Genomic DNA, 17,042 nt, shown 5'->3' with positions numbered 1-17,042 from the left:
AATCTGAGCTATTTTTAACAATCTTAAAAGGATTTTCATATAAATATCAGATGTACATATTTAGAATTTCGTTTTATATGTTAATATTTATTTTTATACATGTTAACAATAATCCTGGTCTTCTAGAGTCATGTGTGTCACAGTTGGAGCTGAAAGGAAAGCAAAGATTTGTCCTTGCAGACAGACGTGACTCTGCTCGTCCTGCATGTTCCTGGTGTTTTCCTGCTGTGGCTCAACATCTGTGGCTAAGCAGTCGCCTTTGCTGATGCACAGAATGTGCAGAATTGAACTGCAGGCAATGATTTTCATTGCAAAGGTTGGTTTTACTTCCAGTGCCCCCAGAAATATTGCTTTCCTCCTCATCTTTATCATGCCAAATGCTCTCTTCACAACAGAGCGTGTTCTGGAGTGGTTCTGGTTGTAACTGCCTCAATGGCATTCCTCATGGGTTCCCTGTAGGGTGTCAGCAGCATGATGGGATGTGCAATGCAGGGATACCCACCATCACCCAAAAGGATCCTTCAGGTGGGTTTGTTTGATTTACATAAATTGGGCTTTTACGTAGAACCCGTGAATCATGGATTGATCCTGGATTCTCAACAAAAATATCTATAAATTTGGCATTAGAGTCACATACAGCATGCATTTTAATGGAATAAAAAAGCTTCCTGTTAAAATAACAAGCTGCATTTTCTTTTAGGGCCTTTATTCTTATGTGGCAGCCATCAATGCTCCTTGTGACCCTTTGGAAGGAGAAAGACCAAGCGAGCTGCTAAAATCCAGAGGCGACTTATGGTAGTTCATTCCCACTGGGAAGCTGGGTGACCCTGCTCATCAGCTGGAGGATGCGGTCTGCCGTCCTGTGGACAACATCGCTCACGGTGGACCGTGGCATGTCAAAGACTCTGGCTACCACACTGTAAGATGTTCCACACGCCAGCCAGAAAAGAAACACCAGGACGTCAGTCTCCTGTGACCCCCCAGAGTGTGAGGAACCCGAAGCTGATGCTTCAGGACCATCGACCCAGATGCTCGATGGTCCTGCGGGTCAACCGAAAATCCAGTCTTGTGTCGGACTGACCGTCAGCGTAAAGGGCCAGGACAGACACCTTTGTGTTGGTAAAGCAGTAGAGACGTGGAAGACCCTGGAAAATGCAACATTAATTATTTCATTGAGGAAATTAAATCACATTTTTTAATGTTTCTATTTATTTTGATGTCTTACATTTTAGATTATGAAGTATTTATTAATTCTGGAAAATCTCGTGGTTTTTATTTGGCTGGGTTTTTGGATTTTCATTTAAACTTTTAAAAATGAAAGTTTTTGTTTTGTTTTTGTTTAAAACAAGTGATATGGTTTGACTCTGAATAAAAAATTCTAAACTTTGAACTCACAAGTGTTTCATGTAATTGGACTACACAACTCACTTGAAAAAGAATGTTAAACTCTTACCCAGCAGACTGTGTAACCTTGAGCATGATTAGTAACAAAGTTTAAGTTAAAGTTTAGGTTTATCTAAAAAAAAAGCTTTAAGTTTAACTCACAAGTTATTCTGTCTGGTCAGGGCATCCAGAGGAAATCTTCTGAGATGTCTGCTTGTCCTTGCCGTCCTGTGATGCTGCATATCTGCTCGTTTTCAGTTTGATCTCACGAAAAACGGTTGAATTATTGCCAGGAACACGGACAGATTCATTTTCAAAGCCATTTTCAGTAAGGTGTAAGAAAAATACAGAAAAAAATGCCTCCTTGCAAGAGCCCGTTAATCGTTCAGCGGCACAAAAACAAAATAAATATTGGCATGAAAAAATAACTTGGGGGTTTATTTATGAACAAATACATTAAATCAACACCAAAGTGTTTGTAATTTAATTATTTATAAATCAGTCACGTTTTCCATGATCAGAACACAGCAAATTCATAAATAGTCTTTGTAAAATGTTCATATTTATTATGTTTTTACTCTAACAAATAAGTGTCATTCTCCGCGTTAAATAGGAGTAGTTCGCCTCCAGACCAGGTGGTGGCGGTAATGCGCCACTTTGTTTCCGTGTCAAGCGCGTTATGAACAACACCCAAAAGAAAAAAGTACTGAGCACGGGTGTCTGAATTGCTTTTTAATTCAGAGAACTATATAGAACTATATAGTTCTGCACTATATAGGGTTTTAGTAGTTAGGGATCAGGGCAGGAATTCGGACACAGGTTCATTTCCACTGAAATGCCTTCAGTCGACCAACTTCGTTTCTAACAATAAAGTAAAAAAAAAAACGTTTCTACTGAAATGCCTTCCGTTTCTATTGAAATTTTCACATGTGTATGTGAGAGGATTTTGGATAGTGTGTGTGAGAGCATTTTCACATGTGTATGTGAGAGCATTTTCAGTAGTGTGTGTGAGAGCATTTTCATTAGTGTATGTGAGAGCATTTTCAGTAGTGTGTGTGAGAGCATTTCACATGTGTAAGTGAGAGCATTTTCAGTAGTGTGTGTGAGAGCATTTCACATGTGTATGTGAGAGATTTCACATGTGTATGTGAGAGATTTCACATGTGTATGTGAATGCTAATTCTGAATAATGTCCTACACGGCACCTCATATTTGGACATCTAGCCGGTGAGAAGGGAGCCTTGCTGCAACAGCCTCCACTGCAGCTTGGCCCTCTTCTCCATTTTGTTTTTTATTTTACCTCTTGTTTAGTTGTGTGTTGCAATTTTGTATTTTGTATTATTAGTTCTTATTTGTATTGTCTGTGCCATCTCTGATTAGTCTTTTGGTTTATAGTTATGTTAAGTGAAGCTGTAGGGGTGAACCGCCATTTTCTTTAGTACATGTTTTCTCCTGTTTTTGTTAGGTTAGGGAGGTTAGTGTTTTGTCTTTGATTTCCCTTTCTTTCTTTTGCAGGTAAGATTACATGTTTCAGTTAGTTGGGGTTTTGTTTGTTATTTTGGCCTTGGTTCACCCTGAAGCCTTTTAGCTTCACTTTTAGTTCTTGTTGGTTGTTTATTTGTAAATAAATTTGTCATATTGTTATGGAGACATTCGTTTGGTGTCTTTTTTTACAGTTAAATTATTAGCCAAAACTTTACTTTTTTTATATTATGCGTGCTCGGTGCCCCTAGACACAAAGGGGGCGTAACAATCAAAAATAAAATCTCAGCCGGGTCACTTTTGACCCATGTTGCGCATCAAAGGGAATGTGAATGCCAAAACTAAAAGAATGTGAAAATAAATTTTACTGCATGAGTTTTCTGACTGAAATACTTATTTTCCACCATGATTTACAAATAAATTCTTTACAAATCAGACAATGTGATTTTTGGGATTTCTTCACATTTTGTCTTATAGTGTAGGTATACCTATGATGAAAATTGCAGGCGTCTCTCATCTTTTTAAGAGGGAGATCTGGCTGGCTAAATACTGTTTTGCCCCACTGTAATTATTTTGTCTTGACAGACGTTACGATTTTTGAGATTTCTTTCCTCTTTGGCCTGTTTAATTACTAGCACATTTTAAAAAGAAGACATAAAAATTTAATGTGTGAGATACAATTAAGCTTCACAAAAGTGTATTTAAAGCTAAACTGTCTACGTTTATTCAATTTTTTATTTCAATTAATCAACTTTTTTTTTTATTCTCAAAGACTGCTGGCACCATTACCAGATTCCTGTTAAAGACTCAAAAATTGAATATTTGTCTAATGTCATTGATAGAAATAGCCATCATCCAAGTCTGTTATTTAAAACCATTGACTCTGTTCTCAGCACCCCACAGTCTATTGGTCAGGAACCATCATCTGAATTTTTAAACAATTTCTTACATTTTTTACTGATAAAGGTAATAACATAAAAGCAAACATCTCAACTCCCACTTGCAAATCCAATGAGTCTGTTTCACCCTCAGCTGTACTTGAGCGGTTTGAGTCTGTGAGTCTGTCCTCTTTGGCAGAAATTGTCAGCCAATCCAAGCCCTAAGGCTCTCCTCTAAACATTGTGCCCTTTCATTTCTTTAAACACATTTTTCCCAGTATTGGTCAGTCCTGGCTTTCAATAACCAAAGTCTGTCATCTGGTGTGGTACCTTTGAGTTTTAAACATTCCGTTGTTCAAGCCCTGCGTAACCCTTGTGCGATCTTAGATGACCCACCCTTGCATTGACGTGTTCTCCCTACCATGACAAAGGTGGATAAAGGTGGAAAGATTTCATGTAATCCATGGACACCAGTGAAGATCACAAATCATTGAAGAAAAAAGGTTCAGAGCACTGTCTAGTGGGTCTAGATGACCCAACTCCCAACGTTAAAGTGCCTAGGATAGCACAAGGGTTAAGAAACCAGGACGATGCAGTGTTGGCTAATTTTAGGCCTATCTCTAAGCTTCATTTTTTATCAAATGTTTTGGAGAGGGTCGTCTACACACAGTTCCAATCTTTTCTGGTCAGAAACAATGTCCTGGAGGTTTACCAATCAGGCTTTAAAAGCCTTCACAGTAAAGAAACTGCTCTGACAGCATGCGGGACAACTGATGTAGGAGAACATGTGGTCCTTGTCCTACTGTAAGTAAGTAAGTAAGGAAATTTTATTTGTACAGCACCTTTCACAGACAAAAGTCACAAGGTGCTTCACAGGTTAAAATATGTATATATAGACTTGTAAAAAACATAAAAACATAAAAGATATAAAGCATAAACCACGTAAAACAATCATCTCAAGCCCAGCCCAATAAAAGCAGTTTCAGTTAAAATGCTTTGCAAAAATAAAAGGTTTTTAGTTTACTTTTAAAAGAATTCACTGAGTCCAGGGAACGTAGGGACAATGGAAGTTCAGTCCAGAGTTTGGGAGCAACAGCCTGGAAGGATCTGTCTCCTCTAGTCCGGAACCGTGTGCGAGGGACCATCAACAGGTTCTGATCCGCAGACCTCAGTGCACGAGATGGTCTGAGGGGGGGGCGATCAAATCCGAAACATATGGAGGAGCTTGAGAATGAAGGGCCCTAAAAGTCAAAACTAAGATTTTGTATTGATAACGGTAAGCAACCGGGAGCAAATGAAGAGCTTTGAGGATAGGGGAGATGTGATCTCTAAAATTTTACTGTTCAGGCTTAGTGACGTGGTAGGGCTCTGTGGTACTGCTCTTAACTAGTTCAGATCATATCTGGAAGACAGAACCGTGAGTGTGATCTTATCTGGATATACATCTGTCCCAGCACCTCTGTCTTGTGGGGTTCCTCAGGTCTCAATTTTAGGACCTCTTCTCTTTTCCTTACACCTCCTTCCACTGGGCTCCATCATGAGAAAACATGGAGTATTTCATTGTTATGCTGATGATAGTCAGATATGTTCCCATTAACAAGAAAGTTTCCTCTTTAACACCACTCCTGTCCACATGACAATAAAGAACGATGGCCCGAAGCTTTCTGAGTTTTAATGTCCAAAAAACAGAAGCAGCTCCTGTGACCTCTCCAAGGTGAATTTATGTCCCTTGGCTCCACATTTAATTCACCTTATTGGGGGTCACCCAGTTGTCCCTCACATCTGCAGCTTGTTCAAAACGCTGCTGCTCGTGTCGGAGCGCGAAAGAGAGACCACATCACACCAGTTCTGGATTCCCTACACTAGCTACCTTTTGTTTTTAGAGTTCACTTTAAGGTTCTCTTATGTAAGGGTTAATGGCCGACGAAGTGTACGGTTACTACTTTTTAACGCACGCCGTGGAAGCCTGAACCGTCCGACGCGAAGCGGAGGACGGTTGCTTCCGCGAAGTGCGTTAAAAAGTAGTAACCGCACACTTCGAAGGCCATTAACCCGCTTATACCATGGTCACTTACAAAAGCAATACATATTAACCAGGTTTTAGTCCTTAATTCTTGTTTTTTTTTCGATTTGGATCACTTTTCTCATAAACAAGGTACTATATGTTACGTGATGCGGCGCATTGCGCCGCATCACGTAACATATAGTACATATATATAACATATAGTCCGCGTTGCGCAGCACCACCGCTGCAGTCAAGATTCGGCGATATATATATATGCTGATCGTCCCGATGGGTTGAATAAAGCATCAATTCAGAGGGAAAGTTAATCGCTTACCGCTTGTTTTTGCCCAGATGATGAAGCAAAAGGTTGTTTTACAGAAGCCGGCGCAGTGATACAAATCATTTAAGCTAGCCGACCGGAACTTCTTTTTTCACCGTGCGGTTATCAGGTTTTAACGCATACCCAGCAGCCAATCAGAATCGAGTATTCAACCGGACCATGGTATAATGGTTTTTAAATCATTGATTGGTCTCGCCCTACCTTACCTCACTGAGCTTCTCTCACCATACACTCCAGCCCAGTGTCTCAGTTCAGCGGATCAGCTTCTCTTTGAGATACAAAGGTCTAAAATGAAGTGTAGAGGGGAACAAGCCTTTTCTATCAGTGCTCCGAAGCTTTGGAACACTTTGCTGCTAAATAGTAGACAAGCATCTTCACTGTCCATTTTTAAAACTTGACTTATGACTCATTTTTTTAGCCAAGCTTTTAGACATATGTGATATTTTGCTCTGTAATCTTAAACTCAAGTTTTATTATGTTTAGCTATTAATGTACAGCACTTTGTTCAATTTTATTTGTTTTAATGCGCTTTAAAATTAAAATTGATTGATTGCCTTTTCAGTTTTCACACCAGATTTGGTTTAAATACTAACAGACAAAACATCAAAAGTTCTGCAATAAAAAAATACTTTGCTGCTCTGCATCCATGTTGTAAGTGTCTGTCCCTCATACAGTAAATAGATTCTTAGGGCGTGGCGAGCTGTAGTCACCTGGGACTGTCGAACAAAGATGCCATGATTCTCCTCGCAGGTGAAATAGCGCTTGCCCTGCACCGTGCCGTCGTTCTTTCCTTTGGGCTCGTCCAGGATGATCCCCACCCATTTTCCAGAGGCGAATAGGGTGGTGCCGATGTAGGCCACCGTCCCGTGCTGGCTTTTTCCAATCACCTCCACCAGAGAGCCCACCTTGAGGGGCCGCCCGCCCCCGTCCGAGCTCATCCTGCTGCTGCCACTGCTGGTGGTCTGAAAATATATGAAAACTTTGTTGAACCATGACAACAACCAACCTCAATACATTGTATATGTGGAAATCGTTGATCTTCCCTGCAGACACTGTGAGGTTTCTTAGCTCTCAGTTTGTTGTCACCTAAGCTGTTTTTGTAGAAAGTCATTTTAAACCCACCCCTGCATGTTATGTTTTGATCTTGTTTAAGTGCTGTCATGCTTATGCTATGTTGGAGTATAAGACAATGACGTATTTCTGATGTCAGTATCTGTCCTGCTTCTCTGGGTCTTCCACTCTCTATGGCTTCTGCCTCTGTGAACAACACAACCTGAGAGCCATGAAATGCTATTTTTATGACACATGATTCCTTCTGAAGTGTTTGTTCAGAAGAACACTAGATCCAAGTGATGCACACAGAAGCTGGTTCAGACTGTGGGAGCTCAGACATTGCTGCTCCTTCTTTCTGTGTGCCATCAGAAACCTGGCGAGGCTTCCTGGTGCCAGAGTGATGCTTGAGGTAAAACTGCAGTTTAAAATATTCATTCATTCTGAACTTGATGCAGCATTTAGTAGCCTAATATTCTGCTTAACCTAATTTAGAGCATGGTGTCCTAGAAGTGACTCAGCAGAAATACTCTGAGAAAAGTGGCATCACTAAGGGCTATCTTTGATGCTTTCAAAGATAAACCTCTGAAGACCGCAGCAGCACAGAGGCAGAAAACATCAACATTGACAATTAAAATATGATTCTTTTTAGGAAAAGATAAAAACATTACAAATGTAAACATGTCTGAGGAACAAACTTCTCAAACATGGTAGATCTTTGCTAAGAACAGCTAATGTGATGCAAGAGCGGAGATGCACATAAGTCCATCTTTGCAAGTCCATCAAATCAGAAGCCTTTACATTTATGTTCAAGTAAAATCTGAAGTCTATGGTGACAAATCCAAGTCTCATGTCTGAAACATATAGTGAAAAAATAAACATTTCTCACCATAAAAAAAAACAAATTTAAGTAACTGTGGGGACACAAAAACAGCTGTTTCTGTTTTCTCAGTTCCAGAGCTGAAGCACATATATTTTACACCTAACACCAATTCTCTGGATAATAAATAAAATACTTGAAAATAGAGAATATTGACAAGTCCCAACCCTCAAGTTTGAAGTCTAGTCTCCGCATGAGAGTCAAGTCTCTAGTCAAAGTCCCCATTATTGTTCAATAATTCCTGCTTTTTAAGTACAAACTTTTGTAAAGTCACCTCATGGTCCCATAAAGATTCTCAGCTGACTGCAAATGTTTCCACATCAAACCCATTAGGCCAGTGAGCAGACTCTGTCCAGCCAGTGATCATCAGCTTCTTATTTCAGAATCAGAATCAGAATCGTTTATTGTCATTGTACATGTGGATACAATGAAATTGCAGCAGCCTTGGAGTGAAGGAGTTACATAAAATAATTTTATCACAATGCTGAGGCAGAGATGTAGCTTTAGCTTGTGGCATTACTGCAAAAGAGACACCTAAGAACAGCAGACTCGCCTTTATCGTCACTGGATTCTACAAGCAATCTTCTGGGCTAAAGTGCACAAAAAATAAAAGGAAGCAGAATCATGCTAGTTCACCAGGTGGCGCATAAAAGAATCAAATCAATTTCTATTTACTCTAATGTAAAAGAAGCAGACTTTAAAACCAAAACCAACGCAAAATGTGATTTTAAAACTGTTAAACATCTCTGGGCCTGCAACAGACAGGTGACCTGTCCAGGGTGTACCCCACCTTTGCCCAACAGATCCCGGGATAGGCTATAGCAGCACTGTGACCCCAAAAGGGATAAAGCAGGTTAAGAAAATGGATGGATGGATAAATGCCTGTGTGGGTAGATTTCATCTTCATTACTACTTTACAGCTGGTTTAACCCTGAAATTGTGAGCAGATTGCACCACGGTAATTGAACCCTCACCTCTACAGCAGCCTCCGTTTGCACGTTCCAACCACTGCTCTGCTTGCTTGCCCTTTTTGGTTAAAGTTGAGCTAAACTACACTAAACGGGGTTCAAATAAGCCATTGAGAAGACTTGAGTTTCGTGGTTTTAGGTTTTTATCCTTGACTGTAAATGAGAACTGGATCGAGTGAGACATAACTAATAAAAATTGTCTTACTTCCGGCTCCAACCAAATAGATGGTAAATGCCCCCCCATGGTGCAAATGAAGTCTATTGAGTCACTATTTTTTCTCTATGTTGACGTTGCCATGTTGAAGTCAGACGTCGTCAGTAAGCAGTGTTTGGTCAGAATCGGTCTTAGTCATCGTTTCTATGGTAATCACTCTCACAAATGAGGGGTGACCTTTTTGAAAGAACACACCCCTACCACTTCAAAGCTGGGTACATGAAATCATTCAACCATTCAATGTTAGACCACATACTTTTATTGAAGCATCTGATTGGCCAGTTTATAACTTGAATAGCTTGCACTCTTTTAAAATAAAAAAATGAGTAAACCTAAATAAGCAACGCTTTGTCAGAATCCACTGATCTGCAGGCAACATGAGACATTGAAAATGTTTCCATGGCAACAATGCTTCACAAAAAGCCATGGAGTCTCAGACCATTTTGGTTTTAATGGAATATCATTCACTAAAACCCCTGCATGCATGAACCAATAAACCACAGTTAACCAGAATTAAGTTACAAAACAGGGTTTAAATGTTTGGACACACCATAGAAAAAGGAAAACAATAGATGAAAAGTTAATGAAAGGTACAGTGTTTGTTTTAACTAAAAAGAAAATCTAAAAAAAAAAAAAATACGAAGACCTGACCCTAACCAGTCCCTACTACAATTAGGCCGCATTTCCACTGCATGGTTCAAGTGACCCAAATCCGATTTTTTGCTCTCATATGGCTCAGATCGGATATGACCGGTGAACGTGTAAGCAGGAAAAAAGCGCATGGATTCCGATTTTCTCAGATCGGATTCAGGCCTCATTCATATGTGGAAATAAATCGGATACGTGCATTTGCGTGTGCCATGTAAGCAGACAAATCGGACATTCCCCAGTAAAAGCGAGTCGTACGTCAGTGACGTCAACTCAGGACACCACCAACTGAGATCACATGACTTATTAAAGTGCTTTTGTGCGCTGATGTTGCTGTCAGAGTGTTACCTTTCAGCCTCAGGCTTCAGACCGTAGTCAGAAACTGCTGTTATTTCCGGTCCGGTCCCGGTCGGGACGCAAATGGTAACTAATCAAGTGGGACACCGTAGCTCTGGAACAGGCTAGAAGCCGTTTATTTATTTGCTTGTGTTGCAGAGTGGGGGCGTGTATGATGGGGACCGCGCGTGCTGTGTGTGTGTGTGTGTGTGTGTGTGCGGGTGTGTGTGTGTGTGTAAGTGTGTGTGTGCAAGGAGTGAGAGGGGGTGTGAGCGCGGATAATAAGGTGTAAAAATAAGGTGTATCCCCCAAAAGTTTTGGAGTCTTTCTTAACCCACTCTGGAGGCTGAGGGTTCAGAACGGGAAAGTGAACCCCGAAGGAGAATCCGCCTTCGGCCCTGGAGAAAATCTCCCGTGCGTTTCTGACCACGGTCGGAAAAAGAGAAGTCATCGCGCAGGAAAGGTTCAACACTTGGATCAAACTGTTAGTACAGCACATCTGCAAACACTTCCTCATTCAAAATTCAGAGAGAGCCGAGCAGCCCTCCTTTTTACTCTTCCGCGCATCCACTACTGCACCTGCCTCATTCTGGAGCTCCCAAGGCAAGGCCTCCTTCCGTCGCTGCATTGCCTCCATGACAACCGCAGTCAGACACAAGTCCGAAGGAGGTCCGCGGAAGGCGGAAATGCTGCTACGTAGTCCTCAGAATGTCTACGTTTGATAGTTTCAGCATTGTATAGTGTAAATCCAAAAATCGGATACGGGTCACTTTTAAAAGATGATGTAAGCGGGTCGTCAAAAAAATTGGACATAGTCAGAAAATTGGATATGGGCATCAAGACCTGCAGTGTAAATGCGGCCTAAAAGGCTATTAACTGTCCATTACCTTCAATTATACCATGGTCCGGGTGAATATCTGATTCTGATTGGCTGCAGGGTGTGGATTAAAAAGTAATAATCCTCAGTAGCTGCGGTAACATGGTCAAAAGTAATTGGAATAACTGCCTGATCAGAATAAAATGTGTTACGTAAACACAACGTCCGGGATACTCTGCACCGATCAGAACCATTCGGGTCAAAATTTCTTCCTGATTGAGATAGGTGCATTACGCAGAGGTGTTGATCCGATCATGGTGCATGGTGGTGTCAGCCTGCGATGCACTTTTTTTTTGGGGGGGGGGCTACCTGGCAGTGGTCCCCCTCCCATGGTTGCCGTATGGAATAGGCCCCCCCTATTGGTTTTATTTGCACCTTAGACAAGTAGGGCCTTGGTAGGGGGGGTGCTTGGACCTCACTGCCAGCAAGCAGCAGATGTCCTCCTGGCACCCTACCTGCCAATTTTAACCGCTCCTTAGATATTTAGGAGTAGATGGGCAGGAGTAGATGGGCAGCCCATCCAGCGCCGCTGGGCCTCCCCCGCCGAGCAGGACCCCCCGCCAACCCCCCCCCAGCACAGGCAAAGGGTCCACCCCCCCAAGCCAAGCCAGACCACCACTCCACCCCCCCCCCCACCACACACCCCCACACCCAAGCACAGAAGACCCAGCCCGCCCCACCTAGGCACCGGACCCGACCCCCCGACCAACAGAGCCGCCATCGCCCCCTAAATCACGGAATTGGCTATGGGAGACCAGAGAGACTGAGTTCTTTCAAAGTTACTTGAACTTTGGGCTGACATTTTTTCCAAGCTGATATGATAAGAATGGTTATTCTGACCAATAGAATGACTAAGTAACAGCTGTTTATTTTTCTATAAAAGCCCATGGGATTTTAGCATCATGGAACCAGCGGCTACTTCCTGTTTGGAACGCTAGAAAGGAGGGGCCACTCAGTCCAGTTCTCAGATACAGTAAACCCTTGTTTTTCGCAGGGGTTACGTTCCAAAAAGAGCCTGTGATAGACAAAATCCGTGAAGTAGAAACCTTTATTTTTTAACCATTATTATACTATTAAATACTCTATTATACATTGAAAAGACAGAACAAACCATTTTACAGGCTCAAGCATTAGTTTCACAAATTAAAGTACTTTAGAAACGTTTTTTCAACAAATAACTTCTGTACTGTACTGTTAAATAATAATTTTAATGAATGTGAACAGAAGGCTTCAAATTGCGGAGATTAGCCCCACCCACCGCGACCCGCGTAATTGGATTAAACGGGAGAAAATTTAAAATGATTATGAATTAAGTACAAAGTACAGTGGGACAAATAGTAACTCAGGTGTATTTCACTGCTCTTCAGACTGAGTCGCTGCATCCTGACTCCGCTCTGCAGTGTTTTCTTCTGTTGAAGCCCGCGGTGCAGCTGTGTTTGTTCGGTAGAAGAACATAGAGATAGGCAGTTGTTGTCGCTCTTTTTTCTGCTTTGCAAAAAAGATCCTTATACACCGACCTGCCACCATCAAGAGAATTTGCACGGACGTAATGTAAATTTGGCGAGCTGTTTTACGTACGTGTACATATTAAACTGCAACGTTATTGACGCACAGGTGGAGAAGAAGATGAGTGACTTTTTAGCCAATCAGAATGCAGAACACAATGCACGATGCAAATCCGTGAAGTAGCGAAACCGTGAAAAGTAAACCGTGTTATAGTGAGGGATTACTGTATAGTCAATGGTCCACCATCAGAAACAGACTGGACAGAAATGTCCAGCATTTTCAAGACCCAAACCTTTGCTGAGCTAAGAGGAAATGTCTGAATGAACCTCAAGAGTTTAGGAAAATCCTCAAAGGACAAAGTTTCTGGAAACCTGTCACTGGTTCATGATTTTTTTTTCTTTAACAATACCCTTTATGTAAAAACTGCACTTACTATTCACTTGTGTACTCTGTGTGAAACATTTGAATTAGTTTGATTTGAAAATTCAAACAAAGAAGAAACATGGAAAAGAGGAAACACTCTTCACAGCCTGGGAGCAAACATAAACGTCCCTCCAGCAGAGTCATCATTGGAGTCATGAGATGGTCAGGGAACGGTCTATGTCCTGGTTATTCCCTGTGTGCCACGTGCTGCCAGACCTGATGAGTCGCTGAATTATTCAGAGCCGCCCTGCTCTTACAAAGCACCGTCAGACTTCATAACTGAAACAAAATCCAAAGGTGGCAGACGCTGTGTCGCTCGTAACCAAACCTTCACCAGTTTGTCCTTTAAAAAGCTCCAAACATCTGTATTGGCCTTAAAGTGAATGTAGGATGTGGAGAAAAAAGGCAATAACTTGGAAGCCTAAATGTTTCTAAATAAAGGCTCATCAGGAAAGTAGAAGGTCTCAGAGATCAGACAGACTAAAACTCCTCTGGCCCACAATCCAGTGTGCTGGACCATAACACTAAGTACGGAGACCTAGTTGACCACCTGACACCACTTCATCTGCAGGTCCAAAATACAAACATCTCAGCACTAAGGTGTAGCTCAGAGAAGCATCTGGAGCAAACAAAGCCCCCCTCCCTTACAACAAAGCAGGGACAGTCTCAGATGACTCAGTGAAACCGGCTGAAATAAAAGATCCCCTACAGTATCAGCTCATCCCCACACTCTGCTCCTTCAGCCTGATGTCTGCGAACTTACCCGACTGTGGGGGCTCCTCCGGGACAGGGACATGATTGCTGGTGGCCGAGCCCCCCCACGCTGCCGATCCCAAGTATGTTAACGAGAACGTCACTGAGACAGCAGAGGGGCGAGAAGAGAAGGACTGTTCCTATGTGCTGTCTCCTTACAGGCTCGCACCATCCCTTTTCTGAGCCCCTGTCCCTCCTCTCAGCAGCTGAGAAAAAAAGCCAGTCTGGGTGTGCTGTGAGTGCATGAGCCTAGCAGCAGCACTGCCTCCTACTTCTGTCTGCACCTGCTTTTTGCTGGGGGAGGGGGGGGGGGTGCTGGGTCCTAAAACCTGCAACACAAAACACAGGTTTTACCACAATCCTTCTTCCCTTCAGAACCGGGTGAGGAACATATTGAATTTGCTTCCTTCCTGGCTGACGTGCTAATGCTAACACAGACAGTCATCTAGCACCACCAGGAGAAGAGGCTCATTTAAAATCGTTTAGTCTGGTTCTGCCCCTCTGAGTGGCCGGGCTGGGGGGCACAGAGCTGGGATTTAGTCCTTTATTGACAAAATGAATAGATAGAGCTTTTAAACCCCCCATCCCCTTTTCTGCACAGTCATCTTTTTTCAGCGCTGGGGAGTAAGGGGTCATTTGTAAAACAGGCATTCAACCAAACATGTAAGAAAGGAATGCAGAACATTCCCATCCACTATGAATTATTGTCTGTATATGAGAACTGGAGTGAGTGTGACGTTACCCATAAAAAGTGCTTTACTTACGGCTCAAACCACATGAAACATCGCCATATTGGAACCAGAAATCATCTGTAAGCAGTGGCTGTGTCCGAATTACCGCTCTAACCTCTATATAGTGCACTATATAGTGCGGTCGCCATTTTGTAGTGCTCTCCGAATCTACAGTTCAAAAATCATGTGCACTAGAAATTTCCCAGAATTCTCTACGAAAAACCAGTGTGGATCGATGCTCACTCGATCGGCGAATATTGCCCAGAATGCACTGCATTCATACCAGAATGCATTGCGTGTGACCCACAATACACTGCGCTTGAATTATTCGAAGATGGCGGACGGTTGCGCGAGAAAGAGGACTTAAAAATGTAAGTATATTTAAAAGTATCAAGTATCTGTTGTAAAATATATTTGTAAATACGTTAGATGATGTGTTTAATATGTTATATTCCTCAATCGACTATCTACATTGTTTGGAAGCTCATCAATTTCGGTAATGCTAAAGCTAACGCTAGCGCGAATTAGCGCCGAATGCTAAAAACAAACGGTGTTGATAGTACATCAAAAAATGAGTGAGTTCTAACCGTAGTAATAAGTTATTAACACATTTTTTAAATGTGTTTATATATGTAGGGACTGACGAGGATAAGGAAAATCTGATCCATCTATGGATGGAAAAAGAGCCTGTTTGTTATCAGGCAAGCTTGTGCCGGATGGGAGTAAGAGACACTTGATCAGATTTGTATTTATTTATCATTAAACTGTAATCGTTGTCATGTTGGGGTAAAGGTTGTTGTTGAAAGAGGAGGGAGGAAAGAGCACGAAGGGACAAAGAGTGACAGGAGAGTCTGTTAAGCTTACCTGAGTTTAAAATATTGTTCACAAAATGTAACGTCGTTGTTGTTTTTGCAATTTGTTTAATAAATGCAGTAACAAAAATGAATTATTTACATGTATTATTTAAATCTGAGCCATTTTTAACAATCTCAAAAGAATTTTCATATATCAAATGTACATATTTACATTTTCGTTTTATATGTTAATGTTTATTTTTATACATCTTAACAATGATCCTGGTCTTCTAGAGTCATGTGTGTCACAGTTGGAGCTGAAAGGAAAGCAGAGATTTGTCCTTGCAGACGGACGCCACTTTACCCGTCCTACTGGTTCCTGGTGTGGCTCAACATCTGTGGCTCCAAGCAGGGCCCTTCGCTGATGCACAGATTGTGCAGAACTGAACTGCAGGCAATGATTTTCATTGCAAAGGTTGGTTTTACTTCCAGTGCCCCCAGAAATATTGCTCTCCTCCTCATCTTCATAATGCCAAATGCTCTCTCCACCACAGAGCATGTCTTGGCGTGGTGCTGGTTGTAACGGGCCTGAACCGCATTCCTCATGGGTTCCCTGTAGGGTGTCTGCAGCGTGATGGGATGAAGAATGCAGGGATACCCACCATCGCCCAAAAGGATCCTTCAGGTGGGTAATGTTTTATTTGCATAAATTGGGCTTTTACGTAGAACCTGTGAACTGTGGACTGATCCTTGATTCCCAACAAAAATATCTATAAATTTGGCATTAGAGTCACATACGGCCTGCAGTTGAATGGAATAAAAAAGCTTCCTGTTAAAATAACAAGCTGCATTTTCTTTTAGGGCCTTTATTCTTATGTGGCAGCCATCAGTGTTCCCCACAGCCTTTTGGAAGGTGCAAGAACAAGCGAGCTGCTGAAAAACCAGAGGTGACTAATGGCAGTTCATTCCCACTGGGAAGCTGGGTGACCCTGCTCATCAGCTGGAGGATGCGGTCTGCCGTCCTGTGGACAACGTCGCTCACAGTGGACCGTGGCATGTCAAAGGCTCTGGTTACCACACTGTAAGATGTGCCACACGCCAGCCAGAAAAAAAACACCAGGACCTCAGTCTCCTGTGCCCCCAGAGTGTGAGGAACCCGAAGCTGCTCCACGAGATGCTCAATGGTCCTGCGGGTCAACCGATCTGCGGGTCTGCCGGTCTGGTCTTGCGTGGGACTGACCGTCAGCGTGAAGGGCCACGACAGACACCTTTATGTTGGCAAAGCAGTAGAGACATGGAATACCCTGTAAAATAGAAAAATAATTATTTCATTGAGAAAATAAAATCTGATTTTTTTTTAATGTTTCATTTTATTCTGATGTCTTAAATTTTAGTTTGTGACGTATTTATAAATGCTGGAAAATCTCGAGGGTTTTTTTTGGCTGGGTTTTTGGATTTTTATATAAATATTTAAAAATTAAAGTATTTTTGTTTAAAACAAGTGATATGGTGTGACTCTGAATAAAAAATACTAAACTTTGATCTCACAAGTGTTTCATGTAGTTAGACTATACAGTTCATAATCCAGTGTTGAAAAAGAATGTTAAACTCTTACCCAGCAGACTGTGTAACCTTGAGCACAATTAGTAACAAATGCTTAAGTTGAACTAATAAAAAAACTTTAAGTTTAACTCACAGGTTGTTCATGTCTGGCAGAGGAAATCTTCTTAGACGTCTGTTCCTCCTCCTTGCTGTCCTGTGATGCTGCATATCT

General features: G+C 41.9%; 1 protein-coding gene and 1 long non-coding RNA gene across 10 annotated transcripts in view; one reads left to right on the top strand and one right to left on the bottom strand.

The window, feature by feature from the left end:
- Window positions 1–14,005, bottom strand: part of LOC101166919 (dynactin subunit 1) — a 59,337-nt gene extending 45,332 nt beyond the window's left edge. For all 9 annotated transcript variants that reach the window (XM_023951323.1, XM_023951324.1, XM_023951325.1 and 6 more), the window contains exons 1-2: window positions 13,754–14,005; window positions 6,799–7,050 (exon numbers count right to left, since the gene is read on the bottom strand). In XM_023951323.1, the coding sequence (XP_023807091.1) occupies window positions 6,799–7,050; window positions 13,754–13,786 (285 nt within the window). In that variant the 5' untranslated portion in view covers window positions 13,787–14,005. The remainder of the gene's footprint in view (window positions 1–6,798; window positions 7,051–13,753) is intronic.
- On the top strand, window positions 484–16,203 carry LOC105357000. Its single transcript, XR_002872591.1, has 2 exons — window positions 484–525; window positions 16,130–16,203. It is a non-coding gene; the product is annotated as an uncharacterized LOC105357000 (long non-coding RNA).
- The last annotated feature ends 839 nt before the right edge of the window (window positions 16,204–17,042 follow it).

This window comes from Oryzias latipes, chromosome 22 (assembly GCF_002234675.1).
Source record: "Oryzias latipes chromosome 22, ASM223467v1".
Lineage (NCBI taxonomy): Eukaryota > Metazoa > Chordata > Actinopteri > Beloniformes > Adrianichthyidae > Oryzias > Oryzias latipes.
This window is presented reverse-complemented; position numbering and strand designations above follow the sequence as displayed.